Genomic DNA, 16,272 nt, shown 5'->3' on the forward strand with positions numbered 1-16,272 from the left:
GCTATAATGGCAGAGAGAAAGGAGGGTCAGGGCAAAACTGGGAGGCAAGGTCAAATCAGTATCTTAGATGCCTATCTACAAATGCGAGAAGTATGGGTAATAAGCAGGAAGAACTGGAAATGCTAATAAATAACTACAATTATGACACTGTTAGCATCACAAAAACTTAGTGGGATAATACATGATTCGAATGTTTGTAAAGAAGGGTACAGCTTGCTCAGGAAGGATAGACAAGGAAAAAGGGAGGAGGTGTTGCCTTATACATTAAAAATGAATACACTTGGAGTGAGGTGGAGATGGACATAGGAGACGGAAGTGTTGAGAGTCTCTGGGTTGGGCTAAAAGGGGTTAAAAACAAGGGTGATGTCATGCTTGGAGTCTATTACAGGTCACCTACGCAGGTGGAAGAAGTGGATGAGGCTTTTTTTAAACAACTAACAATATCATCCAAAGCCCAAGATTTGGTTGTGATGGGGGACTTCAACTATCCAGATATATGTTGGGAAAATAACGCAGCGGGGCACAGACTATCCAATAAGTTCTTGGACTACATTGGAGAAAACTTTTTATTTCAGAAGGTTGAAAAAGCTACCATGGGGGAAGCTGTTCTAGATTTGATCCTAACAAATAGGGAGGAACTGGTTGAGAATTTGAAAGTGGAAGGCAGCTTGGGTGAAAGCGATCATGAAATCATAGAGTTCACAATTCTAAGGAAGGATAGAAGGGAGAACAGCAAAATAGACACAATGGATTTCAGGAAGGTGGATTTTGGTAAGCTCAGAGAGCTGATAGGTAAGGTCCCATGGGAATCAAGACTGAGGGGAAAAACAACTGAGGAGAGTTGGCAGTTTTTCAAAGGGACATTATTAAGGGCCCAAAAACAAGCTATTCCACTGCGTCAGAAAGATAGAAAATATGGCAAAAGACCGCCTTGGCTTAGGCACGAGATCTTACATGATCTAAAAATAAAAAAGGAGTCATATAAAAAATGGAAAGTAGGACAAATTACAAAGGATGAATATAGGCAAACAACACAGGAATGCAGGGACAAGATTAGAAAGGCAAAGGCACAAAATAAGCTCGTAGAGGGGGCGGGGGAGTGCCGACTCCTCGCAGAACCCCTACTTTCACTTTGCGGAACCCCAGGGTTCTGAGGAGCACCAATTGGGAAACACTCATCTACAGCCTCTCTTTCATGACCAGCTTCCCAGCCATGATGAGCAGACCAGACCCTCCCGAATCTACATGCCATGGCTCCTTCTGCAACCCATATGCCTGTGTAAGTGCCTGAGGGCAGGAATGAATGTGTGTGAATGAGTGAATGAATGGAGGGGTGTGTGTTCTTCTTTGTGTGTGTGTGAGAGAGATAGCTGGTTCCCTCTTTAGTTTAAACCTTTGGTGGCAGCTCTATTTTTGTTGTGCATACAGTGGAGTGCTAATTCCTCAAACAATAAACCCATACTAGTGTAACCCTGGGTGGTCTCCAGTGGGAATTTTTGGGGGTAACAGTTATTTTGAAATAATGTCAGTTATTCCAAAATAACAGTGCTGTGTAGAAATACCACAGTAACCTCCAAGTAACCCCTAAGTAGACACTCCACCACCATATGCATGGGTTTGGAGGTTTTGTTGTTGTTGTTGTTGTTGTGTTTGTTTTTGTCGTTTTTGTTGGGCAAACTGTTTGGTATAAAAGGTATGGGTCCCAAGTAGCCTGAACTCAATAATATTCAGGATATTCTGAAAAGCTTTTTTCACAGAAATTCAAAATTTGGGGGAAGAAATGTCACAGTGAGGAATTGTTAGAGGGAGATTTAAGCTTTTGAATTCCTTCATTTGCTAGTGGTGGGCCATACTAAATCATACTGTTGCACTTTAGCAATGTTTCAGTATTTTATATATATTTATAGATAGGTTAGAAGATTTACAGTGTTGCTTGGGTCCTTCAGGACAGAGGTCTGGGAATGTGGGGAGTACAGCAGCCAGGGCAGAGGCTTGGGGATGTGGGGCCTCAGAGCAGGGGGCTGGAGGTCTAGGGGATGTAGGAGTCAGGGTGAAGGGTGAGTAGGGACTCAGGGCAGAGGGTGGGGTGCAGGAGTTAGAGCAGGGGGTGGGGAATTCTGAGAAGATATGTGGGGGGTGTAGGAGTCACGGTAAGAGGTTGGGTGTGGGGACTCAGAAGAGGGTGAGGATGTGGGGGTACAGAAGTCAGGGATGGGGTTTGGGAGATATGGGGGGCTCAGGGCAGGGTGTGAGTGTGCAGGAATCAGGGCACAGAGTGTGGGGGGGTTCTGGGCAGGAGGTGGAAGTGACCAGGGTTGCTCCTGGGGTTGGTCATGGTGGTGGGGGCTGTGTGCCCAGCTGGTGGCTGCTCCCCAGGGCTGACGGGGGGTGGCAGAAGTCATACTGCCCAGCTGGCGGCTGCTCCCTGGGTCTGGGGTGCTTGCTGCCCTATGTATCTGGGGCATAACTGCCCCCTGAACTTGCTGCCCCCTTTGGTCATTCTGGAGTATAACTAGCCCTGGTATCAGACCCCCTCCCTTTCTGGATGATGAGGAACAATCGGATTCCAGGCACATCCCATGGTTTTGGCACAACCAAACCCTTATCTTGCTTTAAGTTATGATAAGAGGAAGCTGCATACTAGTTTTACTGTTTAGGACAGGGGTGGCCAACCCGTGACTTGCGAGCCACATGCGGCTTTTCTCCCCCAAAAGTGCGGCTTGTGAAGCCGCTCCTGCGCTCTCCCCAAATCACCCCCGCCCTCAGGATCCCTCGTGCTCACCAGGGCGGCGATTCAAAACAGTACCCAAGATGGCAGCTGTCAACAGGAGCCTTATAAGGCCAAAAAGCCTAAGCTTGTCTCTTAAAGGGGCAACGTCCTTTTTTTTTTTCTCCTCGACAATTCTCTTTGCATTTTTTCTGCCGCTGTTTCGGTTCTCTTTGTTAAATGGGTTGGCCACCCCTGGTTTAGGAGTTCTTGACTAAACGGACTCACAGACAGACAGACACACAAGCTTTCTAAAATACATAGTGGAAGATATAAATTTCAGTTATGATCGGGGTCCTCATAACAAATGGATAGTTGTTTAGTGTATATACATATCTAAACACATATATAACTAATGAAACCATAATTTCCCTCATATTTGAACAACCTAAGATGTACAGGTTATGCATCCCCTGGAGTCATAAAAATGTGTTCCTGACTAACCTATCTCTGTGACTTCAGGATGACAAAAAAGCTGATGAAATGCCAACTTTTATTGCTTAGAACAAACAAAATAGTTTCTACTATTATATTATCAAAGAAGATTGAAGTACAAACACAAGTTATGGTTGTGTAAATTTTGATAATAAAGTTCATATAAATGTCTAAGAAAATTAAGTTTAGTACTTAATTGGCTTGTAAATTGCCTCTGTTCTCTTCAGTTAGGTACCCTAGAACAGAATGAAGTTCCTGTGGACAAACAAAAATGACATTTTTTTGTATAAGAGCAGATATCCCAACCCTAACATTATAATTATAGTCCTGATTTATTGCTAAACTTATTGTACCAGATTTTTAATCTACTATATATTTGAGAGCATCTGCCAGTCTATCCTTCCATCTGTCTGTGAGTCTCTGTTCAAGAACTCCTAAACAGTAAGAGCTAGGGCCACCAAAGTTGGTATGCAGCTTCCTCTTATCATAATTTAAAGCAACATAATGATTTGTCAGGACAGGTGCAGGGACAATGGGATTTTCCTGGAATTCAATTGTTTCTCATAAAATGGAAAAGGAGGGCTCTGCTAAAAGGCACATTTATATTGCATAATAATCATAAGGGGGCAGCAAGGAGGCAGAGATAGGGACTGAGGCAGCTATAGCCCCATTGAGGCAGCAGAGGGTAGAGGACGGGGGTAACTATCTACTATATATTTGAGAGAGTTTGTCTGTGTGTTTGTCTGTCCTCCCAACCAGGGGACATGCACCCTCCCCCACCAGTGCCCATTGCAGCTGCAGCAGCCATGGACATGTGCTTCTCACATGGCCCCCAGGATGCTGCGGTGACAGAGGGTTGGGGTTGTCCTTTCTCCCCAGGGAAGCTTGCATACTGAACTCCTCAACCACAGCCACACCCCAGAGTAATGATTTAAATGAAGAAAAACAAAAATTACGTTAGTTAAGGACCTCAGCAACACCGGGCAAATACTCTACTGTTGTTATATTGTAATATTGGCTTCAAGTCATAAATGAGGGTTTATACCTGGGTACAATTCTGCAATATTAAATAGTTGCAGATTTCCATTGGCTTTCATGGCTTTCAGGTGCTAGTGTACTTTGTTTTCTTCAAAATTTTTACTGAATTGAGATAAAACAGCACAAAAATAATCTATAAATAATACACAGATATTTTAATCATTTAAATTCGGGCCTAATTATGCAGCCTTCCTTGCTTTCTAATTGGCTAAATATCTAATGAGGTAGTGGGAGTTTAAAATGAAAAATAATTGAGTAAGGACTTCAGGATTTGATTCTTTGAGAAGACTTACAAAATGCATATGGAAATAATAATGTATCTTTGTAGCTTATATTTTACCTGTCTTCTTTTTCTTGCATTTCTAATTGGGTTTCCTTAGTGTGCCTTTTTTCTTCATATGTACCCAGAGCATCCAGTATTGATGTTTCTGAATCACTCTGCAATTTATCAAGATCATTTTGTAACCTTTCATCCTCACACTCCAATTCATGAACAGAAGCTATGTAACACTCATGTTCTGTGTCCGATAAAGCTGTGGTCTGTGGAAGAAAATAAAATCACCATTGAATGGGCATTTTGTCCACTGTAACTAGAATTAATATTTTTAACATGAAACACAAGTCAACATTGTTTGCTAGATACTTAGTTACTGCATGTCAAAGGGTTCTCAAATGTCATTGCACTATGACCCTGCTTCTGACAACAAAAATTACTTCATGGTCCCAGAAGAGGGGACTGAAGTCTGAACCCAACCAAGCCCCACCTCTTCAGGTGCAGGAGAGCAAAGTCAAAGACTTCAGTGCCATGTGGGGAGCCTGTAACCTGAGCCCCCCAGGACTGATATAAGTTCTGGGTAAGGCTGTCAATTAGTGGGCGTTAATGCCTGTGATTAACGCAGAGCAGAATTAACGCGTTAAAAATATTAACGCACAAAAATCACAGAGGGCAGCAAAACAGCATTAGCTGCTCTCTCTGGTAAGGCGCAGTAATGCAAACTGCCACCAGAGGGTGCATGAAAAAAAGAAGCTGCCAGAAAGAAAAACAGCAACTATGAAGTCCCAACTCCAACAGAGAAATAAACAAGAAGCAAAGACCCGGACACCCTTCCCTCTCCCCTCCCAGGTGACCATATTTTTAAAAATAAAACAGGCGCCCAAGCCGACCTCCTTCCCCCGCAGGGCTCAATCTCCCTTCCCAAACTCTGCACTGCCCATGGCAGTGTCTACCCCCTCCTGCCCTGTGCCACCCGCAACTGAGGCTTAGCTAAAAAAGGACTCTTTTGAATGGGACGCAAATACATTGATTATACAGAAGAATTTAAGTTCAGCTTTCATGATAGAATTTGCACTACAATACTTAGTGAGGTGAACTGAAGTTTTTTTTACAATGTAAATGTTTTGTAATAAAAAATAAATATAAAGTGAGCACTATATACTTTGTATTCTGTGATATAATTGAAATCAATATATTAGAAGATGTAGAAAACATCCAAAATATTTAAATAGATAGTATTCTAATTATTGTTTTACGGTGTGATTAATTATGTGATTAATCATTATTATTATTTTTTAATCACTTGACAGCCCTAGTTCTGGGCTTTGGCTGGCTTAGACTTTGGTTTCTGCCCAGAATGGTGGGGTATGGGCTTGGGCTTTGGCACCAGAAAGCTAGCTTTGGGGAACCTATTAAAATAAGGTCATGACACATTTTGGGGTCCTGAGTCACAGTTAGAGAACTGCTGCCATATGTAATCACACAGCATTCATAGTTAAGGCTAGGATTGTGTCATGGAAGCCCTGATCTGCCCCTGAATTTTACTAAAAATATCTGGGACAAAATGGGGATCTGCGAGTCCCCACACTGCCTGCAATGGGGCAGCTGCGCAGGGGCTAGGATCTACCTGCAGCAGCTGGGGTCTGTGGGTTACCTCTGCTATCTGCAGATCTGGCAGTTCTCCAGCTGCCCATGGGGGACAGAAGCAGTTGGGTGCCCCCACCTCCTCTGTCAGCCAGGAGCTGTGAGATACTCCTGCCACCAAAACCTCCAGCAACCTACAGACACTGAGAGCTTAGGGGTTCCCCTAAGTCCACGGCATCAGAAGCTGTGGGAAATCTCTGTTATCTGCAGGGGTTGGGAGCTGCAAGGTAACCTTGCTTTCATAGCCGCAGAGGCCCATCTGGGACATTGGGGGTTCCCCCGCAACAGCCGGGAGTTTAGGGATTACCCAGCTGCCCGTGGCAGCTGCAGGTTTGGGGTTTACCATGCTGCCCTGGGCCTTTAGGAGCTTTAGGTGTCCTTTTTTATAGTTTTGAATATTTTCAACCTCCATTAACTTCCACAGACATTGAGGAAGCTCAGAATCCTACCAAAGGTGTTTAGTTCATCGAAGAATTGGACTCTTATTTAACACAAATGAAAATCCATGATGGAAACATTTCAAAATAAGCATCTTTTTATGCATAATTCATCATAATCATGGTAATTAAAGTTGCAAATAATGTTTGTTTTCTGCTAATGAATAAATTCATCTAGTTCTTAAAGGGGGTAAGGCCTATAAATACCACGGATAAATGTATAAAATAAGTGTGTGCATGAGAAACAAATTTATTACTAGAAGATTTACCTGGCATTGCTTGGGTTCTTAACTCAAATATTTTTTGTTTTTCCACATTTAAATCATTGCTCTGGGGTAGAGCTGTGGATGAGGGGTTCAGTATGCAGGCTACTCCGGAGAGAGATGACAACCCCACTGCAGCACCGCAGGCGCTTCGTGCCAAGTGAGGAGCAACTGTCCATGGCAGCTGCAGCTGGCACAGCCAAGAGAGGGTGCCTGTCCCCTGGCTGGGAGACAGACAAACACACAGACAGACAAAAACAGGCGCACACTCTCTAGTTCTTTTTTGAATCCTGTACTTGGCTTTCACATGATTCTCTGTCAAGGAGTCCTACAGGTTGACTATGCATTGTGTGAAGAATCACTTCCTTTTGTTTGTATTAAATTGCCTATTAATTTAATTTTGTGACCCCTTGATCTTGTGTTATGAGAAAGTGGGAATCACAGAATACTAGAACTGGAAGAGACCTCGAGAGATCAAGTCCAGTCCCCTGCCCACATGGCAAGACCAACCACCGTCTAGATCATCCCTGATAGATATCTATCCAAACTGCTCTTAAATATCTCCAGTGATGGAGATTCCACAACCTCCCTAGGCAACTTATTCCAATATTTAACCACCCTGACAATCAGGAAGATTTTCCTAATGTCCAGACTAAACCTCCCTTGCTGCAGTTTAAGCCCATATATTCTTGTTCTATCATTAGAGGCCAAGAACAATTTTTCCTCCCTCCTCCTTGTGACACCCTGAAAACTGCTATCATCAGGGCTCACCGAACCGCGGCGAGCCCCGCTCGCCAGCCGTGCTGTCCGGCGATCTGCGCATGTGCAGATAGTTCTGTGCATGTGCAGATTGCCTGAACCCGGCTCTTTCGGGTTGCAATCTACTCGCCCCGGGCGAGTAGATTGCATTATTTGTCAGGCCCTGACTATCATGTCCCCTCTCAGTCTTCTCTTTTCTAAACCAAACAAGCCCTATTTTTTTCAGCCTTCCCTCATAGCTCATGTTTTCTAGGGCTTCAATCATATCTGTTGCTCTTCTCTGGACCTTCTCCAATTTATCTACATCTTTCTTCAAATATGGTGCTCAGAACTGGACACAATACTCCAATTGAGGCCTAATCAGTACAGAGTAGAGTAGAAGAATGACTTCTCATGTCTTGCTCACCACACTCCTGTTAATGTATCCCAGAATCATGTTTGCTTCTTTTGCAATAGTGTCACACTGTTGATGCGTATTTAACTTGTCCACTCTGACCCCTAAATCCTTTTCAGCAGTACTCCTTCCTAGACAATCACTTCTCATTCTGTATGCGTGAAACTGACAGTTTCTTCGTAAGTGGAGTACTTTGCATTTGTCCTTATTAAACTTCATTCTGTTTACCTCAGACCATTTTTCTCGTTTGTCCAGACCTTTTTGAATTTTGATCCTATCCTCCAAAGCACTTGCAACCCATTCCATATTGGTATCACCTGCAAACTTAATAATCATACTCTCTATGCCATCATCTAAATCACTGATGAAGATATTGAATAGAACCGGCCCAAAGCAGATGCCTGCAGAACCCCACTTGTTCTGCCTTCTAGCAAGATTGTGAACTACTCTTTGAGAACAATTATCTAGCCATTTATGCACCCACCTTATAGTAGCCCCATCTAGATTATACTTCCCTAATTTATTGATAAGGTCAAGCGAGACCATATCAAATACTTTATTAAAGTCTAGGTATCCTATGTCCAGTACTTCTCCCTTATCCATAAGACTTGTTACTCTATCAAAGAAAGCTATCAGATTGGTTTGACATGATTTGTTCTTTACAAATCCATGCTGGCTATTACATATCGCCTTATTATCTTACAGCTGTTTACAGATGAATTCCTTAATTATTTGCTCCATTATCTTCCCTGGCACAAAAGTTAAACTGACTGGTTTGTAGTTTCCTGGGTTGTTCTTATTTCCCTTTTTATAGATGGGCACTATATTTGCTTTTTTCCAGACTTCTGGAATCTCTCCCAACTTCCATGACTTATCAAACATGATAGCTAAAGGCTCAGATACCTCCTCTATCAGCTCCTTGAGTATTCTAGGATGCATTTCATCAGGCCCTGGTGACGTGAAGACATCTAACTTTTCTAAGTAATTTTTAACTTGTTCTTTTTTTATGTTATCTTCTAAACCTACCCCATTTCCACTAGCATTCACTATGCTAGGCATCTCATCATCATCAATCTTCTTTGACCAAAAATCAAAACAAAGAAGTTGTACCTCTGCCATTTCCAAGTTTTCTGTTATTGTTTCTCTGACTTCATTGAGCAATGGGCCAACTCTGTTGTTGGTCTTCCTCTTGCTTCTAATATATTTGTAGAAAGTCTTCTTGTTACCGTTTATGTCTCAAGCTAGATTGAACTCGTTCTGTGCCTTCGTCTTTCTAATCTTGCCTCTGTATACTTGCATTATTTGTTTATATTCATCCTTTGTAATTTTACCTAGTTTCCATGTTTTAAACAACTCCTTTTTGATTTCTAGATCATGTAAGATCTCCTGGTTAAGCCAAAATTGTCTCTTGCCATAGCACTTCCCTATCTACTTTCTTTACATCAATCATGATTTTACAGAACTCAATCATATTTAGTTGTCTCTTTTCCAAGATGAAAAGTCCCAGTCTAATTAGTCTCTCCTCAAACAGAAGATGTTCCCCTAATCATTTTTTTTCCTATTTCTGAAAATTTTCCAATTCCAATATATCTTTTTTTCAGATGGAGCAACCACAGCTGCACACAGTATTCAATGTATGGGCATACGATGCATTTATATAGAGGCAATATGATATTTTCTGTTTTATAATCTATCCCTTTCTCAATGATTCACAACATTCTGTTCATTTTTTTGACTGTCACTGCACACTTAAGTTTATGTTTTCAGAGAACTATCCAAAAGGACTCCAAGACGTTTTTCTTAGGTGGTAACAGCAGTTTAACCACCATCATTTTATATGTATATTTGGGATTATTTTTTCCAATATGCATTACTTTGCATTTATCAAGATTAAATTTCATCTTCCATTTTGTTGCCCTGTCAGCCAGTTGTCTGAGATTCTTTTGTAGCTCTTTGTCGTTGGCCTTGGAATTAACTCCTGAATAGTTTTGTATCAACTGCAAATTTTTGCCACCTCACTGTTTACCCCTTTTGCTATATCATTTATAAATATGTTGAATAAGACTCTTCCCCAGACAGAATCCCAGGGGATTCTCCATTCTGAAAACTGACCTTCTATACCTACCCTTTGTTTCCTATATGTTAACAAATTTCCAGTCCATGAAAGGACTTCCCCCTTATCTCAAGACAACTTATTTTGGATAAGAGCTTTTGTGAGGGAGCTTGTCAAAGGCTTTCTGAAAATCTAAGGATCCTATATCCACTGAATCCGCCTAGTCCACATGCTTAATGACCTTTTTTTTTAATGAATTCTAGTAGATTAGTGAGGCATGATTTCCCTTTACAAAAACCATATTCACTCTTCCCCCTACAAATCACGTTCATCTATATGTTTAACAATATTGTTCTCTATGGTAGTTTCAACTGGTTTGCCTGGCACTGGAGTCATACTAACCAGCCTGCAATTGCTGGTATCACCTCTGGAGTGTTTTTTAAAATTGGCGTCACATTAGCTATCTTCCAGTCATTTGGTATAGAAGCTGATTTAAAGTGCAGGTTACAAACTAGGGTTGGGAGTTCTGCAATTTCATAACTGAGTTCCTTCAGAACTCTTGGATAAATACCATATGGTTCTGGTGACTTATTGCTGTTTAGTTTACCAATATGTTCCAAAAAACCTCATCTTATCACACCTCACAGTTGCTCAGATTTGTCACCTAAAAAGAATGGCTCAGGTTTGGAAATCTCCCTCACATTTTCAGCTAATGCAAAGAATTAATTTCATTTCTCTGCAGTGACTTTATCATCTTTGAGTGTTCCTTGAGCATCTTGATTGTCCAGTGGCCCAACTGTTTGTTTAGCAGGCTTTGTGCTTCTGATGTTCTTTAAAAAATTGCTATTACTTTGAGTTTTTGGCAATCTGTTCTTCAAATTCTTTTTATGGTCCTTGTAATTATATTTTTATACTCCATTTGTCAGAGTTTATGCTTCTTTCTATTTTCCTTACTAGGATTTAACTTTCACTTTTAAAAAGATGCCTTTTTGTCTCTAGTGGCTTCTTTTACTTTGTTGTTGAGCCACAGTGCCACTTTTTTGTTCTCTTTTTATGTTTTTAAATTTGGATTACACAGTTTAGTTGAGCCTCGAGTATGGTGTCTTTAAAAAGTTTCTATGAAGCTTGCAAATATTTCACTTTTGGCACAGTGCCTTTTAATTTCTGTTTAAATAACTTCCTAACTTTTGTATAGTTTCCTTTCCCAAATTAAATTTTACTGTGTTACCAGTGTCAAAATAAAAAATCTTTGTTATGCATTTTCTGAAAAATGCTTACAGTCTAAAATTAATAATAACTTGACATATTCTGGAGGATATGTTTTAATTGCTAAAAAGAGGGATTAACTGCTTGCTGTAAAGTCAAGAACCTTACTACTAACTACTGTCTCTTTATTCCTAAATTGATAATGGAAACAATCAAAATAGTGTCTTTCAAGTGCATAAAGATTTATAAAATTACCTGTGGCTCAAACCTTTGTAACTTCTAATCAGACAAGGTCCTAATCTATATTCATAACTGTAAAAATATATTTATGTAAGATGGGGTATGTCTACACTACAAAGTTAATTCGAACTAATAGCCGTTAGTTTGAATTAACTTTCATAGGCGCTACACATACAAACCGCTAGTTCAAACTTAATTTGAACTAGCGGAGCACTTAATTCGAACTAGGTAAACCTCATTCTAGGAGGACTAACGCCTAGTTCGAATTAAGTAGTTTGAATTAAGAGCTGAGTAGCCACTTAATTCGATCTAGTGGAAGGCTAGCTCTTCCCAGCTTGCCCTGGTGGCCACTCTGGGCCAATCCAGGGAAACTCTTCTGCCCCCCTCCCGGTCCCAGAGTCCTTAAAGGACCACGGTCTGGCTACGGTGCCCATGCCAGGTGCAAGCCTGCCAGCATCCAGCCAGCAGACCCTGAACCTGGCACGGCATGAGCCAGCCACCTGCTGCCACCCAGCCCTGTGCCTCTTCCCAGGACCAGGCTGACGGCTCCCAGGAGCTTGCCCAGGGCCATAAGAGGCGGGTGCCCGCCTGGTCTAGTGTGGAGATCGTGGACTTCATCCTGGTTTGTGGGGGAAGCCTCCAATATCCACAATCTCCGCACTAGGCACAGGAAAGTGGCCGTTTAGGGCAGGATAGCTGCCAGCCCGGCCACCAAAGGCCAACCCAGGAGCAGGATTGCATGAAAATCAAGTTGGTCCAGTGAGACCCCCGACCCTGAGCCCTGAGCTAGGAACATAAGAATATAAGAATGGCCGTACTGGGTCAGACCAAAGGTCCATCTAGCCCAGTAGCCTGTCTGCCGACAGCGGCCAACACCAGCTACCCTGGAGGGGATGGACTGAAGACAATGACCAAGCCATTTGTCTCGTGCCATCCATCTCCAGCCTTCCACAAACAGAGGCCAGGGACACCATTCCTACCCCCAGGCTAATAGCACTCCATGGACCCAACCTCCATAACTTTATCTAACTTCTTTTTAAACTCTGTTATAGTTCTAGCCTTCACAGCCTCATGTGGCTAGGAGTTCCACAGGTTGACTATTTGCTTTGTGAAGAAGAACTTTCGCTTATTAGTTTGAAGCCTGCTACCCATTGATTTCATTTAGTGTCCTCTAGTCCTTCTATTATGGGAACTAATGAAGAACTTTTCTGTATGTACCCTCTCCACACCACTCATGCTTTTATATACCTCTATCATGTCGCCCCTCAGTCTCCTCTTTTCTAAGCTGAAAAGTCCCAGTCTCTTTAGCCTCTCTTCATATGGGACCTGTTCCAAAGCCCTCATCATTTTAGTTGCCCTTTTCTGAACCCTTTCCAAGGCCAAAACAAAACATCTTTTTTGAGGTGAGGAGACCACATCTGTACACTGTACTGAAGATATGGCGTACCATAGTTTTATACTTCCCCTCCTCCTCCTTCCCCTGGCTTCCCCCTTCCAGCTCCCTCCTCCCAGTTTCCCCCTCCCCTCTCCCACACTTTCTCTTCCCCTCTCCCACCACCTTTTCCCAGTCACCCCAGACGTTAATGCCCCCCACCCCCAGTTTTGTTAAATAAAGAGAGTTTCTATTTTTGAACACACGTGTCCTTTATTTTTTACATCAGGAAGGGGGGCTAGGGAGAGGTAAATGGAAGGAGGTGAGGGAGAAATGGGGCATGAGCCCCCGATGGAGAGAACTGGGGTGGCTCCTCAGGGTGGAAGCTCTCCTGCAGGGCCTCCTGGATCCTGACAGCCCCCCCGACTGTTCCCCGCCCCCAGATGGCAGCCTGTGGCAAGTGCAGCCAGGCTGATGGCCGAGTGCTGTGATGTGCCGAGTGTGGGTACTCAGGGCACTCCGGGTATGTCCACACTACAAAGTTAATTCGAACTAACAGACGTTAGTTCGAAATAACTTTGGGTATGTCTACACTACAAAGTTAGTTTGAACTAACGGATGTTAGTTCGAACTAACTTTCATAGGCGCAACACTAGCGCTCCGTTAGTTTGAATTTAATTCGAACTAACGGAGCTCTTAGTTCGAACTAGGTAATCCTCATTCCACGAGGATTAAGCCTAGTTCGAACTAGCTAGTTTGAATTAAGGGGTGTGTAGCCCCTTAATTCGAACTAGTGGGAGGCTAGCCCTCCCCAGGTTTCCCTGGTGGCCACTCTGGCCAACACCAGGGAAATTCTTCTGCCCCCCTCCCGGCCCCGGACCCCTTAAAGGGGCATGGGCTGGCTACGGTGCCCGTGCCAGGTGCAAGCCTGCCAGCACCCAGCCAGCAGACCCTGCACCTGGCACGGATCGAGCCACCCACCCGATGCCCCCCAGCCCTCCTCTTCTTCCCGGGACCAGGCTAGCGACTCCCAGGAGCTTGCCCAGGACCGCAAGAGGCGGGCACCCGCCTGGGCTAGTGCGGACATCGTGGACCTCGTCCACGATCTCCGCACTAGGCACAGGAAAGTGGCTGGCTTGGGCAGGATAGCTGCCAGCCTGGCCACCCTGGGGCAGGTGTGCAAGAGAATCAAGGGGGTCCACTGAGACCTCTGACCCTGAAGCCTGAGCTTACAATGGCCGTCCTGGGTCAGACCAAAGGTCCATCTAGCCCAGTAGCCTGTCTGCCGACAGCGGCCAACCCTAGGTACCCTGGAGGGGATGGACCGAAGACAGTGAACAAGCCATTTGTCTCGTGCCATCCCTCTCCAGCCTTCCACAAACCTTGGGCAGGGACACCACTCCTACCCCCTGGCTAATACCACTCCATGGACCCAACCTCCATGACTTGATCTCACTTCCCTTTAAACTCTGTTCCAGTTCTAGCCTTCACAGCCTCCTGCAGCAAGGAGTTCCACAGGTTGACTCTTTGCTTTGTGAAGAACAACTTTCTGTTACTAGTTTGAAGCCTGCTACCCATTCCTTTCCTTTGGTGTCCTCTAGTCCTTCTTTATGGGAACTAATGAAGAACTTTTCTGTATGCACCGTCTCCACCCAACTCCTGCTTTTAGAGACCTCTATCCTGTCCCCCCTCCGTCTCCTCTTTTCTAAGCTGAAAAGTCCCAGTCTCTTTAGCCTCTCTTCATATGGGACCTGTTCCCAACCCCGGATCATTTTAGTTGCCCTCCCCTCTCCCAGCTAGGGAGGACTAGGGAAGGAGGTAGGGAAGGGTAAGTGGAAGGAGGTGAGAGAGGAATGGGGCACGAGCCGGCGATGGGGAGGACTGGGCTGGCTCTGCGGGCTTCTGGGGGTGGAAGCTCTCCTGCAGCCTCCCCAATTGCCCCCTCTCCCCAGATGGCAGCCTGCAGCAAGTGCAGCCGGGCTGATGGCCGAGTGCTGTGATGTGCCCAGTGTGGGTAGTCCGGGCACTCCAAGCCAGGACTGCTTTGCAAGCGGGGCACCCTGAGAACTGTCTGTCCGGGGTGGGGGTCGGGACCCTTTAAGCACAGCCCTCGGCTAGCCTGAGACAGCAGCTCCACGCTCTAAGTCCTCCTCTGATGCCCTGCCGGCACTGCTTCCGGCCATCCTTAACCCCGCTTCAGGGTCCACTCAGTGTGGACGCGCTAGTTCGAATTAGCAAAATGCTAATTTGAACTAGTTTTTAGTTCTAGATGCGTTAGTCCGAATTAGCTTAGTTCGAATGAACTAATTCGGACTAAGTTAGTTCGAATTAGCGCTGTAGTGTAGACGTACCCTTTGATAGGCGCTACACTAGCAAACTGCTAGTTCGAACTTAATTCGAACTAATGGAGCACTTAATTCGAACTAGGTAAACCTCATTCCACGAGGACTAACGCCTAGTTCGAATTAACTAGTTCGAATTAACGGCTGTGTAGCCATTTAATTCGAACTAGTGGGAGGCTAGCCCTCCCCAGCTTTCCCTGGTGGCCACTCTGGGCACCACCAAGGAAACTCATCTGCCCCCCTCCCAGCCCCGGAACCCCTAAAGGGGCACGGGCTGGCTACGGTGCCCGTGCCAGGTGCAAGCCTGCCAGCACCCAGCCAGCAGACCCTGCAACTGGCACGGCTCGAGCCAGCCACCCGCTGCCACCCAGCCCTCCGCCTCTTCCCGGGACCAGGCTGGTGGCTCCCGTGAGCCTGCCCGGATCCACAAGAGGCGGGCGCCCGCCTGCCTAATGCGGACATCGTGGCCCACAGGAAAGTGGCCATCTAGGGCAGGATAGCTGCCAGCCTGGCCACCCAGGAGCTGGTGTGCATGAAAATCAAGTTGGTCCAGTGAGATCCCCGACCCTGAGCCCTGAGCTTAGAATAGCCGTACTGGGTCAGACCAAAGGTCCATCTAGCCCAGTAGCCTGTCTGCCGACAGCGGTCAACACCAGCTACCCTGGAGGGGATGGACCGAAGACAATGACCAAGCCACTTGTCTCGTGCCATCCATCTCCAGCCTTCCACAAACAGAGGCCAGGGACACCATTCCTACCCCCTGGCTAATAGCACTCCATGGACCCAACCTCCATGACTTTATCTAACTTCTCTTTAAACTCTGTTATAGTTCTAGCCTTCACAGCCTCCTGCGGCAAGGAGTTCCACAGGTTGACTATTTGCTTTGTGAAGAAGAACTTTCGCTTATTAGTTTGAAGTCTGCTACCCATTCATTTCATTTGGTGTCCTCTAGTCCTTCTATTATTGGAACTAATGAAGAACTTTTCTTTATGCACCCTCTCCACACCACTCATGATTCTATAGATCTCTATCATATCCCCCCTCAGTC

At 44.6% G+C, this 16,272-nt stretch overlaps 1 protein-coding gene across 2 annotated transcripts in view; it reads right to left on the minus strand.

Annotated features, from left to right (window-relative positions):
• The window catches only part of DEUP1 (deuterosome assembly protein 1), a 99,786-nt gene that overhangs the window by 29,181 nt on the left and 54,333 nt on the right, over positions 1-16,272 (minus strand). For both annotated transcript variants that reach the window (XM_025182940.3, XM_014571845.4), the window contains exon 12: positions 4,581-4,780. In XM_025182940.3, coding sequence (XP_025038725.2) covers positions 4,581-4,780 — 200 coding nt within the window. The remainder of the gene's footprint in view (positions 1-4,580; positions 4,781-16,272) is intronic.

Source organism: Pelodiscus sinensis, chromosome 1 (genome assembly GCF_052426305.1).
Source record: "Pelodiscus sinensis isolate ZL-2025 chromosome 1, ASM5242630v1, whole genome shotgun sequence".
Lineage (NCBI taxonomy): Eukaryota > Metazoa > Chordata > Testudines > Trionychidae > Pelodiscus > Pelodiscus sinensis.